The following is a 22,983-nucleotide window of genomic DNA, read 5'->3' as shown; positions in this document are numbered from 1 at the left end:
AGGCGCCCCCATAAATATTTTCTAAAACACAACTCCAGTACTGTTCTCAAAGCTAGAAATAAATGACAGCAATTCTTTAATAACCATCAAATACCCAGTGTTCATGTTTCTGTTACTGTCTCGTAATTTTTCTTTTAATAATTTGTTTGTTCAAATTGGGTACCAAATAAGTCTCAAGCATTGCAATTTGTTATTTCTTTTGAGTCTTTTTTAAGATTTTAATTTTTAAGTATTCTTTGTACCCAATGTGGGGCTCAAACCTACAACCCCTAGATCAAGAGTCTGTTCCACTGACTGAGCCAGCCAGCCCTTGAGTTTTTTTTTTTTTTTTTTTTTTTTTTTAATGCTTGTGTTCTCTCTCTTTTAAGTTGCAACTTCTGTGTTGAAGAAACTGAGTCATTTGTTCGGTAGAATTTCTCACATTCTGGATTTTGCTGTTGGCATTCCTAAATTATCATTTAAGATGCTTTCTTCTGTCCCTTTTATTTCCTGTTGACTGGAGGCTCAATCAAATTCAGGTTCAGTTTTTTCCCATAAGATATTTATGGCTGGTGGTGTGTACTTTCATCAGGAGGCACATGATGTTTGGTTGTCTGTCTTTTTCCTTGGTTCCACTATTTCATTAGGAATCATAAAGTTGTCATATTCTGATTCTATCATTCTTCACTCACTTATCAGCTAGGAAACTTCTGTAAAGAAAAAGTTTTTGTCTTAACAGATGATTCTGAGGTACAGTTTGCACAGGAAAGTACAGTTTTACACTTAAATATCCAGTTCATCTCCTTCATTTACCAATTTTCAAAATAGTAAGTTATTTCCTAGTATTATCCAAGGTGACTAATGAGGGGTATGTGTGTGTATCTTAGTATCATTTTGTTCTCATGAATTTCAACACATTGGATATGTTTCAAACCATTGTTACCCTTATTGATGCTAAGATTATGCCATCCTTGGCCAATGGGAGCATCTTCAAATTGGCCTCTGTGCCTTTTCTATATGACTCCGTAGTCTTTTTAAAACATTTTTTATTTTTTATTTATTTTTGAGTGAGAGAGAGAGAGAGAGCACACGTGCATGAGTGGGGGAGGGGCAGAGAGAGAGAGGGAGACACAGAATCTGAAGCAGGCCCCAGGCCCTGAGCTCCAAACTGTCAGGGCAGAGCCCAATGCAGGGCCTGAACTCATGGTCTGTGAGATCATGACCTGAGCTGAAGTCAGTTGCTTAACTGACTGAGCCACTCAGGTGCCCCCTTCGTAGTCTTTTATAACATCTTGCATGCTGGTATGATCTCATGTTCTGGGCTCATCTTAGAAGGTTTCCTGCACCAGCTCGGGAATTAGCCAGAAGCCAGAAGCTTTGGGTCCTTTTAAAGGAAAATATTATATAAAGACCATCAACTGGATGCTAGGGTGAATTTTGTTTTTAATTTGCTTTAATAACACTGCCGTGAAATAGAATTCTAGTTAGATTACATTGTGATTACTAGGCAATAGTGGATACATTTGCCAGTGATTCAAATCCGAATATAAAAGATAAAAACATGGAGCTAAGAGGTAAACCTTTGCAACTTTTTTCAAGGTTTTAAAAAATCATTGAATATTTTGTTTTATGGCTCATTTGGGGGTGATGCATTGATTGTTTCTGATATTTGATAATTCTTTGCTAACCTCCTATGATCATTGTTATCAGAATATTAAGAAATCATATCATTATAAAATTCTCACAGCAAGCAAATACATGAAAATGTCTCAATGGGGAATATGGCCACTGATTAGGTATTTGTTTCTACAGCTTGTATTAAAATCTGAGACCACTGAACTATGGATATTTCCTGTTTTTCAGCATCAGAGATTCAAATGATGACGCTTCCCCCAGGTCAGTTTGTGATTACAGACAGCAGTGTGGCCACTCCTGTCACCACTGGCCAAGTGAAGGCAGTTACGCCGGTAAGTTATCTGCTGATGAGGGCTTTCCTGTCCATCGTACTGCACCACTCTCCCTTGCCTCTATTTCCTATTCCTGAGCTTCCCATATCTGAGTTAGAAATACCTCCTCTGTATTCCCATAACTCCTTATGCTATATTATAACCCTTGTTTTAATTTGTTTAAATTATTGATTTACTGTCTATCTTTTCCTAGCAGACAATGAATTCCTTGAAAGCTGTGTCTTGGTGTTTATCTCTTTATTCTCAGTGCCTTACACAGGAGGCTGGATTATAGCAAATGCTCAATAAATACCTATGCAATTAATAACTATAATGAACCTCCCAGGTCCATATACATACAGATTCACAATTGATTGCCTTTTTATGTGCTTTGTGGAGAGTATTCATGACTATTGGTCCTCAACTGGGTTGGGAGAAAATAATAAAATTAATATTATGGAGCTCTTTTAAACTATTTTATTTTATTTTTATTTTTTAAATTTATTTTTAAGCTTATTTATTTATTTTGAGAGAGAGAGAGAGCATGCACACAAGATGGGGAGGGGCAGAGAGAGAGGGGGAGAGAGAATCCCAAGCGGGCTCTGTGTTGACAGCGCAGAGCCCAATGTGGGGCTTCATCCCTCAAACTGTGAGATCATGACCTGAGCCAAAATCAAGAATTGGACGTTTAACCGACTGAATGCAGGGCCTGAACTACCCAGGGGTCCCACTTTTAAAATACTTTATTTTATTTTGTTGTTTTTAAAAATTAAAAAAAAATGTTTATTTACTTTTGAGAGAGACAGACAGAGTGCGAGTGGTGCACGGGCAGAGAGAGAGGGAGACACAGAATCCAAAGAAGACTCCAGGCTCTGAGCTGTCAGCACAGAGCTCGACACAGGGCTTGAACGCACGAACCATGAGATCATGACCTGAGCCGAGGTCAGACACTTGACCGACTACGCCATCCAGGTGCCCCTGAACTATTTTAAACATTCAATCCCCTTCCTGGTGAAAAACATTGCCATGAATTATCTTGTTATATTTAGATTAGGCAGGTCAATGTTGATTGTATCTGCTATCTCTGTTTTTGTCTTCACTGGTTTGTTCCGGCTTGCCTCTAAGTAATTAGAAAACAGAGTATATAAATTTAAATTAAGAATTATACTTGTATGTGGCTAGGGATATTGGGAAGTCCTCCAGGGAAGACTGTTTCCCAAGAAGTCTCAGAGAGCAGCAGGGTAGTCTAGTGGCCTCAAAAACCTGATTGTTTTTCCCAGAGCATGCTCAGAGCTTACCCATTTCTCAGCACACAAACTCACATTCCCTAGTCTTAGGAGAGATGTATAAATCCAGAGTAACACTGTTGTCAGTGAAGGCCATAACTAATATAAAATGGAATAGTCTCGCTGGCATAATCAGTGAAATTTTTACTGCCTATGGGACCCACTGACTCTTTACCTTTCTTTGGCCAGGAACTCGTTTGAGAACCTGATTATAGCCAAGGATGTTCCCCTTTCCCTGCCACAATACACACACACACACACACACAGACACACATACATTTAAGGTACATTTTCCAGGGTTTGTAGAATTTCTAAAGCCTACCTGTGGACCACCTAGTAGTTCATTGACCCTAAGTGGAGAAACAGCCCCCTTCCTGTTAGAGAAAGACCCACATGGGAAACCAGATCATTATCAGAGATTGATGAGTGTGCACTCAGAGCACATGGCCCTAGATATAACAAATGGTTATTTGGCTATGGCTTTTGTTCTGGACAGTGCTTGGAAAGGCTACTGTCTGGGCTTTCTTCTGTGACTTCTTTTTTCTAGCCTATATAGCAGACCAATCACCCTACCAATGGACACATTCCTTCTTTAAAAATGTTAACTTAAGGGACTAGCTAGCTCCAGGTCTGTGAAGGTTTCATGATCAGAGAAAGAATAATGACAATGCATATTTTCATAAAGCTAAATTTATTCAATGTAAGGGACTTCATTCTGCGATTGTATTCTTCCTATGCTTTTGAGTGTTAAAATTTCTCTCATTTGACAGTTAGTGTCTTAAAAATGACTTTACTTGGTAAAATAAAATTTGGGAATACTTATTATTACTTTTAATTTGCTCATCTATGAAATTCTGAAGTCAAGGAACCTCTGACCCTGACTACTGGTCTTGGGAGCCATTCTGCCTCTTTAAGGAAACTTTATCTCTTCTGTGATGTATTTTGTATTACTCTAGCAAAGAAACTCACAAAAAACAAAAAACAAAAAATTAATCTACAGACAGCAATCTTATGAATTTCAAAATTCTTAGGAGTAGTACAATAGCACGTGTTTTCCTTTGCCACATAGATTACTGTCATGATGCAAATTTCTGTACCTGAAGCTCTTCACTATCTCATTTGGTAGAACAATCAAAGCGCTCCTTTAAATTACCTTTGTAGTCTCTTACTCTGATCCATCCCCTCTAAAGCACTTACATAAAACATCTAACATAGGTGTCTATTTTGGTGTTACTTTGCAACATCTCCTTTCCTATTCCTTCTTTCTCTTTCCACCAAGAACCTCCCCACCAGTTTTAGACCTCAGATTTCTAAAGATCTTTTGTTTGTTTGTTTGTTTTCTGTTCTAGAGTCATTATGTGTTATCAGAAGGTCAACCAGAATTGGAGGAAAAGCAAGCTTCTGCTCTCTCTGCGGGAGTCCAGGTTCAGCCAGCCACACACGGTGACTTGGACCCCCAGACCACCAGCCAACAGCAGCCCACACAGTACATCATTACAGCCACCACCAACGGGAATGGGAGCAGTGAAGTGCATATCACTAAACCTTAACTTCCACCCTGGAGCTAGAATCCAGCAGTCACATCATGTCTTTTCTCATTCAGAAGTCTGAAAGCTTCCAACAGTTGGAACTCTTTTTTAAGATTTATCATTCACTCAAGAATTTGGAAACCACAGTTTTGACACTGTACACACCCCAGGGCTTCTTTTATCAAGGTCATCTTTACCAAAATGACTCTTCAAACCCTAGGAACTTCTGCCATGGAATGGAGACCTTTAAGCGGAAAGTGGATTTCAAGGTGGAGAGACTTTGCCTTGCTCTTGAGTTGTTTTTTTTTAATACATTGGTGGGCCTTACTTTTCCTTTGTGGAAATATTAAGTGGTGTATCACGTTTGTACCAAAGGTGGAGAAAGGATGTGCCAAGTTCATGGCCACTGGACTTCTTAATTCTGCGCCGTGGCACCATAGGAGAGGGGCATTTCATTAGGTCAGAACTGCTTCATCTTCTGAGTTTGCATTTTCAGTAATTTAACAAAGGGATCCTATTGAATATGAAAATAAAAATGATGAATAGGTTTGACAGTGATGTTCTGAAGGAAAAATTGTTGTCTAGATTTTTCTTATTGCTGATCAAAACAAAACAAAACAAAACAAAACAAAACAAAACAAAACGACTTGCCTCTTTGGGAAAACTGTTGGCAGGCCATTACTGGTAGTGCTTTGCACAGATGCTGGCCTTCAGCAGCTTAGGCCAGAACCTCCTGTTCTGATAGAAGTTACTTTCTTAGTCTACAATGGTAGACTCCCTGTAAGAGAAAAGGTTTGTTTGATGTCAGCAGAATTTGAACTCCTACATTAAAGCTTTGCCTCCTGTTCTCTGGTTGTGGTGTATTAAAAAGGAGGCATTCAAGATACCGGTACCAAGAAAAATTACTAAGATAATTATGTATAGATAAAGTGGAAAGCACTGAAGCCTTGTCCTGCCTTGCAGGATCCATTTACCATTCACTGGTGAAGGATGAATTCCTTGATCTTACCAGGTGTACATTCAACTCACATCATTCAGTGTATTTTAATACTTCTCATGCTGTCTTAAAATGAACATTCTTTAAGGTTGGATGGAAAAGTGGCCCTCCTTATTTCTTAACACTTTTAACTTCTGCATATTATAACTCATCTGGACCTTTTGATAAGATGACCACCTTCACACTTAGGGGAAAAATAGAAATATTGGGACCATTTATATGTCAAGGCAATTATAAGGGATATGGAAGAAATCTAATCTTTATGTATCTTACACTGTCATTTGGGAGAGGGAAAAAATCTGCTCAGTGACAGTTTTGTTTTCTTTTTTTTTTTTTACATGTCTTCCTGTTTGCAGTCTTGTTAACTATGAATTCAATGGAGAGAAAGTATTTCCCTTCTTTTTACTGTACATTCCAATTGTACACATAAAACATCACAGAAATCAGAAGGTATTTTAACAACTTTTTGTGACATACTAACGCATTTTTAGAGTACTTATTGTGTGATAGAACTTACCACTCCAGAATAGAAAGACCTAACTTCAATTTCAAATGAAGTTAGCTAATCTATTTTATTTACATTTCTGGGTAAAAACTCATTCTGTAAATTAAAAGTATAGGCTTCATCACAGTAAAGATACCTTCCTGGAAAGGAAACAATTCTGTTGAAATAACTTTACTAATATGTAGATTTTGCACTTTATTTTTGAGACCTCATCCATTCAGTTATCCCTGAAAATTTGGGCACTAAGAGAATATGAGAAAGTTACTTGATAAATGTGTAGGAACTAGGGATGGACTCTATCTTTGGTAACAAAGAGGTAATGTCGATGTTTTCAATAGAAAATATTGACCCTGAGTCACAAAACAGAGACTCTGGGTCCCAAAGTCCCACAGTGTAATGATTGTAAATATCTTAGTGTCCGATCTAGAAAGACTAGGTGAGGAATATTAGACTTTGCCAAAGGTCCAGTTTAATTTTTACACCTTAAATTTGGCCCTGTTGGGTCCTTTTTAATTTGAACCAGCAAGGTACCTCCCCTTCCCTCAGGAATAACTTATTGATTAAAATAGAAATCTGTCACTGAACGGAATGTTCATTTTATGCCAGTTATTTCAAGTTGTAAAATACACAGAAGAAAATACTTTGGAAGGACCTCTCTGTTTCTTTGCCATCTAAGTTTTTTTTTTTTAATTTTAATCTTAATTTTTTTTTACTTTTTTTTGTCCTTATGTGGAGTAAGTAAAGGATCTGAAACTATTTTGTATCAACCTGAGATGCAGGTGGCGGTAAAGCCAAACAACACTTCAAGATTAGGTATTCTGCACGTTCATTCCAAGTTGACAGATTTTCAAAAGGACTTGGATTTGAAGAGATGGTAGATTAAAGCCATCTGAAGACCAATATATGGGGGAAAAATGTGTGTAGCCAATGTTTATATTGTGGCCTCTCTTCAGACGCATTGGCACTCTAAACTTCAATCAGTGCAGTGTGAAAATTTCAGAGTAGGTTACGTATAGATTTTACATTTTTATTGTTTGATTTGTGCCCACATAAATAGACATTTCATCATGTAAAATTCCTATTATTCTGGAAAAACCTATTGTTTTGATCTTGAATTGTTTTCTGATTTGGAATTATCCTTTCAAAAAACTCTAAAGATATCTAGGGCTAAAAAGCACTTCATGAGATGCTAAAGCTGACCCACAGGTTGAAAATGTTGACCCTATCCTGTTATTTAAATGTGAACATTTATTGTACATTCAGTGAGTTATAGTGTTAATAGTCTTGTGCTACTCAGCAGGTGTAAAAATTAATAAATATTTTTTTTAATAAACATCTTCCTTGTTTGTATGTGTGAAGCTATTGAGATGGTTAATTTTTTTTTTTTTTTTTAATATTATTACGGTGTTTTGACTCTGGTTTACTCAGGTCAGGGTCTGGTCAGAGACCCAACATAAGGGAACTTAGGGATGACAACTATGGAATGGTGTTCCCCTGCCCTTTTACTTGGTGGTTCCTAATTCAAGAACTTTCCCATGGTCTAAGTGGCAGGGACTAAGGGTAGGTGGGCAGCTAGCAGGGGAGCAAAGACTGGGCTTTGTTTGGAAACCGCTGTTTTCCATCAAGGGAGGAACATTAGTTTGGCCTGCCAGCTTTCCTGACACTTCCATCCAGTAGAGAGAGCTGAGTGTGGTTTCTACAACATTGGTGGGAGTAGCTGTGGATTAAGTAGTCTGAAGCTGTTCTAAATAAGACCTGGTGAATACGAAAGGGACCTACATTCTTAACAAGAACGTTATCTAGTTTAAATTTAAATGTATTTCTTCGACGTGTGTACTTTCTTTCCGAAAGTCAGCGGTCCAGGGACAGGAGGAAGATATGAGGACACGCAGGGGCACAGGCTCCGAGTCTGTGTTCTCCTCACTGAAACTCAAGAAACTGATTTTCCCAGCTGTAAAATGAGAATAGTGCAGAAGAGCACACAGCTGTAGTACAAAGATAGGGGATAGAAAGTGCTTAGCACAGTGTCTGGAGCAAGGGCTCTCTGCAAACGTTGGCTAATAAAATTGCATTCACTCATTCATGGGCCTCAGTTCGCAGCCAGGTAGACTACAGACTGACACTGGCAGCTTCCAAGCCAGGTGAGACCAACAGGCAGCTTGCAAACTGCAGCCCAATATAGAGCAGCGCTGGCTTGCGTTGCCCCAGACCCCGCCCCGCGCGGTCCCGCCCCCGGCACTCTACAGGCCCCGCCCCGCAAAACCCCGCCCCTTCCGCCGCCCGAGTCCAGAGCGTGCGCGCACCGAGACGCCTTGCGGGAGCGAGCGCGTCCAGGAGCCCGCGGGCCGAGAAGCGCTGCGGGTAGGGAGACCCGCGCCCGCGGCTCAGGTGAGGGCGGGCCCGGGGCGGTGAAAGGGTTAAAGTGGAGCCGGGGAGCCGGGGGAGGGAGCGGCTGGGCCTCTGAGGCTCTCTGCTCCTCTGGGCCAGGGACCGGGGAACGAGCGTGTTGGGAGCCGGGCGGCCGGGTGGGTGGGGGTTAGGGTTAGGCACGGTGTGGGGGAGGGGCCGTGGGCGCTGAAGTGCAGCTTAGAGGGGCGGGACCCGGGCCTTGGGCAGGGCGGGGTTGGCTAGGGAGGGACTTGCTGCTGGGGCGGCGGATTTGGAGAGAGCTTTTGCTCCGGAAACAGCCACGGGTTTAGCTTCTGCGTTCGGGAGGGTCCAGGAGGCCAGGCTAGCCCAGGTACAGAGAAAAGGCCCTTGGTAGACGCCTTCCGGGTCTAGTTAAGGGGGCTAGGACGCCACAAGATTTAGAAATCCTTGGCTTCCGGGGTTCAAATCCTCTGGCAGCTGCCTGCTTTTTGTATTTTGGGATCCTGTTCAGAATAGTAGCAGGACAAAGGTTGCCGCTCAGATAGATTAAATTTAGCTACACCTCCATGGTAGTTGAAGAAACTGTGAACAAAGTTGTGAAACGGGCGATCCTCCTAAGAGTCCGGTAGAACATTGGCTTTGCAGTTATTACCCTGTTCTATGTCAATTCTGTAAAGAGGACCCTACTCTGAACATCGGTTGCTGCTGCAGAAATTTTTTTTTCTGTTTTAAAGTTTTGTTAAACTCATGTGTCATGTGCTTTCTCACCTGCTTGGGTTATTCAGGCACCAAGAATGTTCAGGATGTTGTAATTCTCCATGTACTGAAAGGTGATGGAGTACAATTGCTTGGAGACCATCTGCTTTGTTCAACACTTATCTTCCTGCTGTATCTTTACATAACCTGAAATCTCTAAAAGATAACTTGAAATAATTTGTGGGAAGATGCTTACTTTAGTAGTATTACAGTTCTGTTTTTTATCATTTAAGGATTTTGGAATCAATTCATTACAATACTGTGTTTACATGACTGCATTAAGTCATATAAACTGTTATCCATCTGGAGATTATTTATTGTAGGATTCCAAGATTGGAAATAGTACACAGGACCTGGTATAACCCCTCTTTGTCTTCCAGATAAGGAAATTGACACTCAGCAAGGTAAGATTTGCCTAACGTCACCGAGATTAAGCTAGAAGTTTGGCATTTGGACTGTTAAGTCTGTTTTTAGATTCCATTTTAATGCGCTTGTTAGGTAGGTATAGGAGAGAGAATGGGATTAGCAAATGTTTGTAGAGTGATTCCTTTCAAACTCCCTGTGGTCCTGTTAGTTTTGTTCAATCCTATGGCAGGTGTACAGCTGATTTCTAGCCATTAGCCTAAGGAAATGCTCTCTGAAAATGTGTTAATATGTACATTTCTAAAGGTGACTGGCGGCGTTCAGTTATTATAGGAAGGAGAAACAACATTACATTTACATGGTTATAAATATCAGATGGACCTTTAGTTGTCAGATTGACTACTAAATTTACTGGCTGTCATGATCAAGTGCTTGGAAGCCCCGGAGTTTATGTGGACTAAAGTCATATTACCATGCTCCCTTTTCACAATTTCAATTGAGTGTTTATACAGGAGGTATAGTGAATATCTGTTTGTAGTCAGGCAAACCTGAGTTTCAGTCCTACCCCTGGGGTTGGGCAAGTTATTTGTCTGCTTTGATCCTCAATTTTAATATTTCTAGAGTAGATATGATAACTCTGTCTCACACAGTTGTAGGAATTAAATGAGAAACATGAAAGGCCTTGGACTTAATAGGTCCTCATTAAATGACTTACTGTTAGCGTCTGAGCTTTACTAGTCTATATGGGTTGTCAAGAGATTTTTCTTTGTGAAAGTACAACAAAGAATTACTAAAAAAACGAAACAATAACTGTTAGATTATTTTATAGCGGAGAGATTATTATTGGCCTGAGAAGTCTAAATTATGAACTCTGATCTGTTTATCCTTTAATCTCTAAGTCTCATTTTGCTCAAATATAAAATGAAGGTGTAAGAAATTCTGTAGATTTGGAAGCATTCTGAGCAGTAAGAGACCTACTAGAAAAGGTTTGAAGGTGTAAAAAATTCTGTAGATTTGGAAGCATTCTGAGCACTAAGAGACCTACTAGAAGAGGTTTGAAGATTGAGATAAGAATGCAGTGGTACAAGAGTGCAGAGGTGTGTAGTTACACTTAGGGTATGAGGATAAGGTATAAAACTAGACTTGAGATTGACTATTTTCTGGGCCAGAATATTTTCTGAAGGAGTGTTAATATCAGCCAGATCCCTTGGATTCCTGCCTTTCGGTATACCTAGAGGTATGACTGCATATATTTGTCTAGATTATCTGTGGAACATAAACAATGGATTCCTTGGACCATATGCTGACGGATCCCCTGGAACTGGGTCCATGTGGAGATGGCCATGGCACACGTATTATGGAGGACTGCCTCCTGGGGGGCACCAGGGTTAGTCTGCCTGAGGACCTTCTGGAGGATGTAAGTAGTAGCACCGCCACCACCTTTTTCTGTCGCCTTGTGTATAACTGCTATGCTAAACCTTTTCCACACCCTACAAGTTTTCAGTCTTTCGTGCTCTCTTTGGTTTCATTTTATATATTGCATTCAGAGTGATCTCTCTCTCTCTTTTTTCCATGCCGTTCTGCCATCTTGGCTCCCTCCCCCTCTCTTTTTTTAACATAAAGTTTTTAACATTCTGATTAAAGAAGAAACTATAAGCTACATCCTGCATGTTTAATAATATGTCAATATGATAGTATTATAGAAGCCCTGTTTTTAACCAATTTTGACCAATTAACAAGAAATTGTATATTTTAAGGACAAAATTATGGTTGTTTACATTAAATTGGTTACCCACGTTGTGGATCATGAAACAAAACCCAAACATACTATCTCTGTTAATAAAGTAACCCTGTAGTCAGTTAATAGTGCATGGAGATTTGTGTGCTTCTGGCCTCTTTCACGGGTACGCTGTGTAAACACCATCATTATTAAGGTGGCTACTACTTATTAAGTGCTTATTAATATGCAAGGCACTACGTATGCCAAAACACGTATTTAACTATCTTGTTTATTTTGCCATGTTTTACTTATAGAGAACAGGTATAGAGTGTCATTTAGCAAACATTTATTTGTGCATTATCCAATTTTAAGAGATAATTTCACTTAGTTATAATTGGTTCAGATTTTTCTTCCATAATACGTCAAACATTGTAGATAGAATTAAAGCCACCATTTATTCTCTTTGCCACCTGAAATAACAATTACTGAAGTTGACATACATATCCTTCTCATCCATGCTTTCTGTACCTACTCTTTCAAATAAATTTCTTCATATTATTCGTTTAGTCAGCACTTTATGAAGTACCTACTCTCTGCACGACACTGAGATAGTAGGCATAAAGTGGTGTGCAAAAATAGATTTACAGGGGAAGATCTTGGATACTGAGGTGCATTGGTACATGAATGCAGAAATGTCTACCAGGTGGTTGGATTTCTGGGTTGTCTCCTGCTTACGTTGGTGGCTCTCTGTTGTCCTTAGGATAATATCACAAGTATTTAACACGTTTATAGGTCCCTTGCTCCTCTTTTCTTCTGTCTGCTGCCCCCCCTCATTTGTGTTCTTGTCCTAGCCATACATTGCCTCAACTCTTTTAATTATAAAAAAAGTAAAATGTGGGGCGCCTGGCTGGCTCAGTTGGTGGAGAGTGTGGCTCTTGATCTCAGGGTCGTGAGTTTAAGCCCCACGTTGGGCATGGAACCTACTTAAGAAAAAAAGTGAGATGTATCATAAGAAGAGCATATAAAATCCATGTTTCTACAGTATGTATATAATTGAAGCAGTAATAAAACACCCAACTAGCTACTACTTGGGTTAAGAAGTAGAATGGGCCCATTCAAGCAGTATCATTCAAGTGCCCATCTCATCCCTCTTCATTCTTCCCGCAGGTAACTGCTGTCCTTTCTTTCATATTAATTCTTACGTTTTTATGGTTTTGCTCTGTGGATTTAAAAAATTTTTATTTATGTATTTTTAAGTAATTTCTGTGCCTGATGTGGGGCTTGAACTCCTGACCCTGAAATCAAGAGTCGCGTGCTCTACTGACTGAGCCAGCCAGACACCCCTGCTCTGTGGACTTTTAACTCTCCTGCCTCATCATCTTTTTTTTCCCCTTTCCTTATCCCTTAATTAACTACCTTAAATGTCACTTCCTCTGGTATATGTTCCCTGACATCTAGAGTCTGGGAGGTGTGCTTCTCCTATGTGCTTATATGCACATTAGCACGTCTTAAGCAACATTGTAATTGCTTGTTTTCCCCTCCAGGCAATGTGTATGCCATCCTGCTGCTGGTCTCTCTTGTGAGGTGACCTCAACTCCTCAAGTTCTCTCCCGTGTTAACTGTTTGCTGCCCCTCATTTTAAGCTGAATTCAGTTGTCCATCATACCCCTTGTTGGCAGAAATGAAATTCTCTTTACTGAGATTGTTTTTCCTTTGGATTATTTTTAACATTAAAAAAATGTTTGTTTATTTTGAGTCGGGGGGGGAGACAGACAGAGAGAAGGGGAGACCGAGAGGGGGAGAGAGAGAATCCTAAGCAGGCTCCACACTCAGCGCAAAGCCTGACCTGGGGCTTGATCTCATCAACTGTGTGATCATGATTTGAGCTGAAATTAAGAGTCAGATACTTAACCGACTGAGCCACCCAGGCACCCCTCCTCTGGATTATGATTTACTGTTGGGTATAAGATAGTGGTTTATGTGTAGTCTTTATTATTCTCTAAGATTTGAACATTGAATGAAGATAATTGACACTTTGGTTCAAACAAACTTAAGAACTTGGATGCAGTGATGGTTACACAGCACTGTGAATGTACTTAATATCACTGAGGTGTACACTTAAAAGTGGATAAAATGGTAAATTTTCTGTTCTGTATATTTTACCGCTTACAGGAAAAGTTAAAAGTTTGTTTTTCTCCTGGTTTTCTGAATTCTCCTAGCCCGAAATATTCTTTGATGTAGTCAGCCTCTCAACATGGCAGGAAGTATTGAGTGAGTCTCAGCGTGAACACCTCCAGCAGTTTCTGCCTCACTTTCCTGAAGACAGTCTCGAGCAGCAGAATCAGCTCGTCCTAGCCCTGTTCAGCGGGGAGAACTTCCGCTTTGGGAACCCTCTGCACATTGCCCAGAAGCTTTTCCGAGGTATGCTGCTTGTCATTCCATTGTTGAGAGGAGTGGGAGAAGTAGGAACACATTCACTTACACGAATACTCCTTCTTCACTTGTTGAACTTATTTTTGTGAACACATACTGGCTCAGAGACTGGTTGTGTGCAATACTTTGCCTAGGCCATTCTTTTCAGTAAAAATTTTTAACTTACATAGGAAACATAAATCATAAGTGATTGATTGTAGTAAGAACTGTGTAACCACAACCCAGATCAAGAAATAAAACATTACTAGTGTCTTACAGCACCCTTTATGACTAGGCTTTAAGAAAACTTAGAAATAGTTTACCATTTACTTGACCACATGTACATATGTGGATGTATGTATTTGTGCACCACACATACATACACCTTTTTCTCCTGCAGAAAACATGATACTTTCCTGCTAGGCACTTCAGCATGTATGTATCCTTTAACAAGGACATTCTGTGTAATCACAGCCCCGTTACCACACCCAAGAAATTTTGCACTGAGCAAATAAGATCACAGACTGTCTCACATTCAGGTGTTCTCAATTGTTCCCTAAATCTTCTTTATAGTGGTCACTTATTTATTTATTTATATTTTGAGAGAGAGGGCACATGTGAGAGGGGCAGAGAGAGAAAGAATCCCCAGAGGGAGGGAGGGAAGGAGAGAGGGAGGGAAGCAGGGAGGGAGAGAGAGAGAAAAAGAAAGTGGGGCTCACCTGAAGTGGAGCTAGTGTTTTACCTGAAGCAGGGCTCGTGCTCACCAGATGTGGGACTTGAATTCATGAACCGTGAGATAATGACCTGAGCCGAAGTCAGATCCTTAGTGACTGAGCCACCCAGGTGCCTTATAGTGGGTCTTTCAATTCAGGATCTCTTCAAGGTTCATGTATTGTGTTGGATTTCATGTCTCTTGGCTCCCTGAATCTGGGGCCCTCTGCCTTTTTTTCTTTGTCTTTCAAAAGCATGACTTGTTTTTTTTCAACTTAAGTTTAGTTGACATATGATGTTAGTTTCAGGTGTACAACATTGTGATTCTGTATGTATATTCTGAAGTAATCCCCATAATATATCTAGGTACCATCTGTCACCATATAAGTTATTACATATTATTAGCTATATTTCTTGTGTTATATATACATTGTATCCTTTTGTCTTATTTTATAACTGGAAGTTTGTAGCTTTTAATCCCCTTCCCTGTTTTGCACAGCCTAACCCTTGCCCCCCTACAAGGCAGTCACTGCATTGTCTATATCTAGGAGTCTGTTTTTTTAGTTGCTCATTTGCTTTTCAGATTTTACATAAAAGTAAAATTATATGGTATTTGCCTTCCTCTGACTTATTTTAGGTAGCATAATATCCTCTGGGTCCATCCATGTGGTCTCAAATGGCAAGATTTCATTTGTTTTTTAAGCTGAGTAATAATTTCCATTATGTATATGTAAAATGTTTATCCATATATTTATCTTTATTCATCTGCTGATGGACACTTAAGTTGCTTCCATGGCTTGACTCAGTGCACATAGGGATACATATACACTTTTGAGTTAGTGTTTTCAGTCCCTTCATATAAATACCCAAAAGTGGAATTGCTGGATGCTAGTTCTTTTCTTCATTTTGAGGAACTCCATACTATTTTCCACAGTGGCGGCACCATCTTTCGTTCCCACCATTAGTGCACAAAGGTTTCATTTTCTCCCCATCCTCATCTACACTTGTTATTTCTTGTCTGTTTGATAATAGCCATTCTTTTTTATTTTTTATTTTTTTTTTATTAAAAAAAATTTTTTTTTCAACGTTTATTTATTTTTAGGACAGAGAGAGACAGAGCATGAACGGGCGAGGGGCAGAGAGAGAGGGAGACACAGAATCGGAAACAGGCTCCAGGCTCTGAGCCATCAGCCCAGAGCCTGACGTGGGGCTCGAACTCACGGACCGCGAGATCGTGACCTGGCTGAAGTCGGACGCTTAACCGACTGCGCCACCCAGGCGCCCCATAGCCATTCTTTTTTAAATTTTAAATGTTTAAAAAAATTTTTTTAATGTTTATTTATTTTTGAAGGAGAGAGAGAGAGTGAGCAGGGGAGGAGCAGAGAGAAAGGGAGACAATCCAAAGCAAGCTCCAGGCTCTGAGCTGTCAGCACAGAGCCCGATGCAGGACTTGAACTCACCATGAGACCATGACCTGAGCCAAAGTCGGATGCTCAACTGACTGAGCCACCTAAATGTTTATTTTGAGAGAGAGAGTGAGTGAGGACGAGCCGGAACGGGCAGAGTGAGAGAATCCCAAGCAGTCTCTGTGATGTCAGTGCAGAGTCCAACATGGGCTTGATCTCAGGAACTGTGAGATCATGATCTTGATCTGATCAGAGATCCAGAGTCAAATGCTTAACTGACTGCACCACCCAGGTGCCCCAGTAATAGCCATTCTGACAGGCGTAGGTATCTTGTGGTTGTGATTTGCATTTTCCTGGTGATTAGTGATGTTGAACATCTTTTTCACTTATCTGTTGGCCATCTGAATGTCTTCTTTGTATAAATATTTATTCAGGTTCTCTGCCCATTTTTAACTGGATTGTTTTTTTTGGTGTTGAGTTGTAGGAGCTCTTTATATGATGCAGATATTAACCCCTTATTGGATAAATCATTTGCGGATATATTCTCCATTCAGCAGGTTGCCTTTTTGTTTTGTTGATGGTTTCCTTTGCTTTCCTTTGCTTTTTAGTTTGATGTAGTCTCATTTGTTTATGTTTTGCTTTTGTTCCTCTTGCTTGAGAGAGAACCAAAAAAATATTGCTCAGACTGATGTCCCAAGAATTTACTGCCTGTGTTTTTTTTCTAGGAGTGTTGATGTTTACATTTAAATTTTTAATCTCCTTTGAGTTTATTTTTGTATATGATGTAAGAAAGTGGTCCAGTTTCATTCTTTTGCATGTAGCTTTCCAGTTTTCCCATCACCATTTGTTGAAGAGACTCTTTTTGCCATTGTATATTTTTGTTTTCTTTGTTGTAAATCAATTGACTGTATAATTTGAAGGTTTATTTCTGGACTCTGTTCTGTTCCATTGATCTGTGTGTCCTTTGTGCCAGTCCCATAGTGTTTGGATTACTGTAGTTTCACTGTGTAGTTTGAAACAAAGGAACGTGATATTTTGTGCTTTCTTTTTTCTTTCTCAAGATTGCTTTGGCTATTTAGGTGGTTCCATACAAAACACACTGATAGTTTTGAAGAGTCCAGGGCACTTGAATTGTAAAATGTCCTGCTTTCTGGGGAATTGTCTTGTTTTCTCATGATTAGATTTGGGTTAAACGTTTTGCCACAAATATTAAATGGGAAATTTTACCCCGCCCCAATCACTTCAGGAGGCACGTGATGTCAGCTTTTCAATGTTGGTAATGATGCATTTGATCTCTTGGTTAAGTGGTATCTGCCAGACATACTGTTTGTAACGGTGTATTTTTTCCTTCCTAATTAAGAAGGAAAATGTAGGATTAATACTTTGGGACCATGTGATATTATTCTTACTCCAAAGACTTTGATTTACTCAGTGGTTTAACATCCATTGATGATCCTTGCTTGAATCTGTTATTACACTGGGGATTGCAGAATGTTTTGGGGCCACTGTTAAGCCACCATTTCCTCTCCAATGGAGAGAAGCAGAGGGAAGCCTCTTCTCTCCTCTTTGGGGTGACGTTGCTTTGGCAGGCAGTCCTGAAAGTACAGTGCATCTTCTTGAGTTTTGTTAAACTGGGCAACGTGATAGCTACAAAAGCCTGGAGGGAACAGGCTTATCATTGCAGATCTTTCATTACCTCGGCTATTTTAAAACTAGCATTCCCTCATTTGGTGGGTTATTGGTTTAAAGAGGAATTCTCCTCTGTAGTTGGCAAAGGTTTCCTGCAGCCAGCGGCCTTAGGTGGGAGTAAACCGTCTCTTCCAGTAGAGCTTGCCTGGTTTTAGAGGGGTTCTGTCAGGGACTTGTGTAGTGTTTGCACTGCACAAACACAAAACAATAGGATTGTCTGGTGAGGATACAGACAAGGAATGTCAAGACAGGAATTCCTGTGTGTTTCACCCTGACCACTGTCCTATTTCAGGTCTAGTGTTGCTGCAGATGGTTGCAGTTCCATGGTTGTTAGTTCTTTCTGAGCTGTCATTGTGTTCCCGTATTCTTTTACCTTGGGTTATCTTTCCTGATTCTGTTTTAAATATCCTCCTGTTTCATAAAGGATCTTGTGTCATAAACTCCTCACTTCCCACTTCCAACCTCCACCCCAGCTCCCTGTGTTCATTTCCATTCTGACCCACTTTACTTGTCTCAGAGGAAGGAGGAGTTTTTTCTTCTGTTTAAGACTAACCTGTGTTCGTGATCCTTTCATCTTTTACATCCTCTGGGACCTTTTTTTCCTCAGTTAACCATCCCTTCTGTCCTGTGGATTCACATTATTTCGCTATTCACTCCACATGCTCTTCTTCAGCCTATGGATGCGACCAGGGGTCTCAGACTAAAAAAAGTCCTTAACCATCTGTCCCCTCTGTTGTCTTCTGTCATTTGCCTTTTAATCTCTAAACTTGTTGAAAGGTATCCATAGATAGCTGTCTCTTTCAGTCATTCTTCCCGTTCCCTCATGGCTCTTACCTTATGACCTCACAGAGAGTGCTTTTACTAATGCCACCAGTGACTGCTTTTTTTCTTTCCCTTCAACGTTTTTTTACTTTTAAATTTCAGAGCTACAGAAGACTTCATAATAGACAAAGTCCCAAGATTTTATAATGGACACTCATATACAGTTGACCCTTAAACAACACAGACGGAGGGGTGCCTGCTTCCCACTCACTCACAAATCCGTGTATAGCTCGATTCTCCGAGAACTTAACTAAAAGCCTATACTGTTGACCAGAAGCCTTACTTACAATAATCTGTTAACACTTTGTATATTGTGTGTGTTACATAAATTGTTTTTACAATAAAGTCAGCTAGAGAAAAGAAAACACTATTAAGAAAACCATAAGAGGGGCGCCTGGGTGGCGCAGTCGGTTAAGCGTCCGACTTCAGCCAGGTCACGATCTCGCGGTCCGTGAGTTCGAGCCCCGCGTCGGGCTCTGGGCTGATGGCTCAGAGCCTGGAGCCTGTTTCCGATTCTGTGTCTCCCTCTCTCTCTGCCCCTCGCCCGTTCATGCTCTGTCTTTCTCTGTCCCAAAAATAAACGTTGAAAAAAAAAAATGAAGAAAAAAAAAAAAAGAAAACCATAAGGAAAATACAGTTATAGCATGTACTGTAAAAAATCCACGTATAAGTTGACCCGCACAGTTTAAACCCATGTTCAGGGCGCCTGGGTGGCTCAGTCACTTGAGCGTCCGACTTCAGCTCAGGTCATGATCTCATGGTTCGTGAGTTCAAGCCCCATGTCGGACTCTGTGCTGAGGGCTCAGAGCCTGGAGCCTGTTTCAGTTTCTGTGTCTCCCTCTCTCTGCCCCATCTCCACTCACGCTCTCTCTCTGTCTCAAAAATAAACAAACACTAAAAAAATAAATAAATAAAATCCATGTTCGAGGGTCAGCTCTGTTCTTCACCAGGTTCACCAGCTATTAATGTTAACATTTTACCACATTTACTCTCATCATTACTGCATATATGATTACCATCATTGTTTTGCTGAACCATTTGAAAGTATTGCAGACATTGCATCTCTAAATTTTTCAGCATTAATCTCTGAGGAATAAGAACATTGTCTTACATCACCACAAATGATCAGATTCAGAAATACTATAAACACAATTTTTCTGTATTTAGATTTTGTATATTAATATAAAACATAATGTTGACATACTGTTATATAGTCCATGCTCATATCTCACCAGTTGTTCCAGTGAGCATTTTTTCCTGCTCCATGTCTCTTATTTTTTTAAATTAAATTTTTTTTTTGAGGGAGAGAGAGAGCGCATGTGCATGTGTGTGTGAGTGGGAGAGGGGCAGAGAGAAAGAGAATCCCAAGCAGGCTCCATACTGTCAGTGCAGAGCTGGATGTGGGGCTCAAATTCATGAACATGAGATCATAACCTAAAGTCAGCCACTTAACTGAGCCAGCCAGGCACCCCGGTAGAGCACAGCATCTGTTGTCTTGACCACTTCCTCCATCTTGAGACTTTCCCCCACTTTGTATCAGTGGCTCTTCCCTGGCCTGGATGTGTTCCTGTGTCTTTGACACCCTTTCACCTACCCCACTTTCTTTGCTAACCGCTCATCCACTCATTGTTCTTGTCTGTTCCTGCTGTTGAGGCTCCTTTCTTACCTCCTTACTTGCCTTCTTTCACTCACCATCTCTTCACTGATGACTGTTGTCTGGGCTGCTTTAGCAGCCATCTCCACACAGCTCCCAGAGTGAGCTTCTTAAAACTCACTTTGCAGAATATTTAGCAGTTGCCTTCACTTGAAGTAAAATTCAGTGCCTTCAAGGCTCTTTGTGACCTGGCCTTGGCCCACTTATCCAACTTCATCTGGTACTACTCCTTTTCTCCCTGTTATCTAGACCAGCACTGGTCAATGGAAATATTACATGGGCCCTGTGTTCAAATTAAAAATTTCCAGTAGACATATTAAGAATTATAAAGGCAGTTAAGTTAATTTTAATAAGATTTTAATTTACCATAATTATTAATAATTTCAATTGTATTTACTTCATACAAAATATTTTTAACAGACGTATAGTATTTTTTTTAAGTTTATTCTTAGAGCGAGTGCACAAGCAGGGGAGGGGCATAGAGAGAGGGAGAGAGAGAATTCCAAATTGGCTCTGTGCTGTCAGTGCGGAGCCCAACATGGGGCTTGATATCACAGACTTGATCATGACTTGAGCCAAAAAAGATTCAGATGCTTAACCAACTGAGCCACCCAAGCTTTCAAAAAGTGGGGGAAACTAAAAACTGAAGGAATAGAATTTTAAAGAAATACAGAGGCAAAAAAGATATTAGTCTAATTTTTATGTATCAAATAGCATCAATAGCATTGAACTCTGGGCTTGTTTCTTGAAGGTCACACTTCCTATTTCCCTACAGCAGGCAGCATAGCAAGGTGGGTAAGAGCCTGGGCTCTGGAGCTAGGCTACCTGGGTTGAAACCTGATTTCCCTTTTATTGGCTGTGTGAACTTGGGCAAATTATTTAACTTCTCTGTGCCTCAGTTTCTTCATCTGTAAAATGAGGATTTAGTAGTGCCTTTTTTATGGGGTTATTATGAGGATCGAGTGAGTTAATATATGCAAGGTCCTTACATAGTGGTGGTTGTCAGGTCTGCTCTAAGCATTTGTTATTATTACTTACCTTTGATAGTATTAGGGTGGTTGGGGGAAAAAGAGAAAAACACTGTGTAATTTGATCCCTCATTTTATCTTTTCTAAGATTTAGCTTCTGAATCTTGCCCTCTCAGTTCTCATCATGGCCCATCTGCTCAAGTCTAATACGTCCACAGTGGACCTCTCCTTGACCTGTTTATTTCAGGCAGTGATTTCAGATGCTCAGGTTCAATGACAGGGTACCATGTTCAGTTGACCTTCCCATTGCCCTGGTCCTGCCCCAGCATCAGAACTATCAGCAGGTCTAATCCCTCTCTCAGAAATATATCTCAAGTCTCTCTACTTCTGTACGTGCCAGACATTGTTCAATGTTGTGGAGGTGTAATGGCCTTACATTCGGAGAAGGAAAAATAGATGGTGAACAAGCAAATACTTACTGGCATTAAGTACTTCAAAGAAAGAGGAGGGTAATGGGACTAGAGTGATGGTAAGGAGCTGTGTTAGAACTGGTGGCTGGCCAGGCCTTCTCTGATGAGATGACAGCAGAACAGGCTTAGCGAGGGTAGGAGGAGCAAGCCGTGAAAATATTAGTGTTAGTAGGAAGCATTGCAGGTAGAGGGAACTTCAAGTACAAAGGCCTTGAGAAAGTCAGATACGTGGCCTGTTCAAGAAAAAGCATGGAGGCCATTGGGGCTGGGGTAGAGGGAGGAAATGGGAGACTGGTGAAGATGAGGCCAGAAGTAGCCCAGGATAGATCGTGAAGGCCTGCCAGGCCATCTTTGGACCTTGGCTTTTATTCTAAGTGTGGAGGGAAGCCGCCATCATCTCACCTGGACTCTTGCAGTAGTTTTCCTTCTTCCTTCCTCCATATCATTCTGCTTTAACCTCTTCAAATTATTTGCGTTCCACTTAGGATAAAATCCAGCTCCACCTGTGACCTGCAAGTTTCAGTGTGGTTGGATCTCCACCCAGCTTCCTCAGGCATCGCACGCCCCCCCTAGCTACAGCCCACTCTGTGTTAGTCATGCAGACATTTCCTTAGGTTTGGGGACATGCCAAGTTCGTTCTTGCTTCAGGTCCTCCCTTAGCACAGGCTGTTCCTTTCGCCTTTTCACCATTTTTATTTCTCATTTGTAAATTCCAATTTATTTTCCTCTTAATGAAACTTTTTAAAATGTTTGTATAACTTTTACCAGTCAGTTAACATTTTGCCACAATTGCTTTAATCAGACTTCATTTTATGTCTCATTCTTTAGAGATCCCTTTCCTGAAACTCCTCCTTACTCTCTACAATTTTTTCACGTTAATTTCCGATAGTACTTACAAGAGTTGACTATTTACCTGTTTGCCTGTTTCTTTTTTTCTTCTTCTTTTTTTTTTTTTTTTTTAATTTTTATTTTAGAGAGAGAGCATGCAAGTGGTGGAGGGGGCAGAGGGAGAGAGAAAGAATCTTAAGCAGGCTCCACGCTCAGCATGGAGCTGGATGCGGGGCTTGATCCTACAACCCTGGGATCCTGACCTGAGCGGAAATCAGAGTCAGACACTCAACTGACTGAGCCACCCAGGCACCCCTGTTTATTTTCTGTCTCTTATTGGACTGTAGACCCCACATTGACATAGATTGTTTTCTTTCCCCCTGTACTGTATTCTAGTTTGATACAGAGTTTACCACACTTTAAGCATGCGTTAAATATTTGTTGACCTGTCAGTACATATGTATACATATGTATACATATATACATATATATGTATATATATATATATATGTATATATGTGTATATGTGTATATAGGTATAGATATCTAGGTATATATCTAGATATATGTAG

General features: G+C 40.3%; 2 protein-coding genes across 9 annotated transcripts in view; both read left to right on the top strand.

Annotated features, from left to right (window-relative positions):
* Positions 1 to 7,579, top strand: part of PRDM10 (PR/SET domain 10) — a 103,177-nt gene extending 95,598 nt beyond the window's left edge. For all 5 annotated transcript variants that reach the window (XM_045038528.1, XM_019811558.3, XM_045038526.1 and 2 more), the window contains 2 exons: positions 1,843 to 1,946; positions 4,561 to 7,579. In XM_045038528.1, coding sequence (XP_044894463.1) covers positions 1,843 to 1,946; positions 4,561 to 4,761 — 305 coding nt within the window. In that variant the 3' untranslated portion in view covers positions 4,762 to 7,579. The remainder of the gene's footprint in view (positions 1 to 1,842; positions 1,947 to 4,560) is intronic.
* A 918-nt stretch (positions 7,580 to 8,497) lies between these two features.
* NFRKB (nuclear factor related to kappaB binding protein) overlaps positions 8,498 to 22,983 on the top strand; it is a 40,125-nt gene continuing 25,639 nt past the window's right edge. For all 4 annotated transcript variants that reach the window (XM_003992572.4, XM_006936798.3, XM_045038525.1 and 1 more), the window contains exons 1-4: positions 8,498 to 8,630; positions 9,692 to 9,772; positions 10,993 to 11,148; positions 13,671 to 13,872. In XM_003992572.4, coding sequence (XP_003992621.2) covers positions 11,014 to 11,148; positions 13,671 to 13,872 — 337 coding nt within the window. In that variant the 5' untranslated portion in view covers positions 8,498 to 8,630; positions 9,692 to 9,772; positions 10,993 to 11,013. The remainder of the gene's footprint in view (positions 8,631 to 9,691; positions 9,773 to 10,992; positions 11,149 to 13,670; positions 13,873 to 22,983) is intronic.

This window comes from Felis catus, chromosome D1, assembly GCF_018350175.1.
Source record: "Felis catus isolate Fca126 chromosome D1, F.catus_Fca126_mat1.0, whole genome shotgun sequence".
In the NCBI taxonomy this organism is placed as follows: Eukaryota; Metazoa; Chordata; class Mammalia; order Carnivora; family Felidae; genus Felis; species Felis catus.
This window is presented reverse-complemented; position numbering and strand designations above follow the sequence as displayed.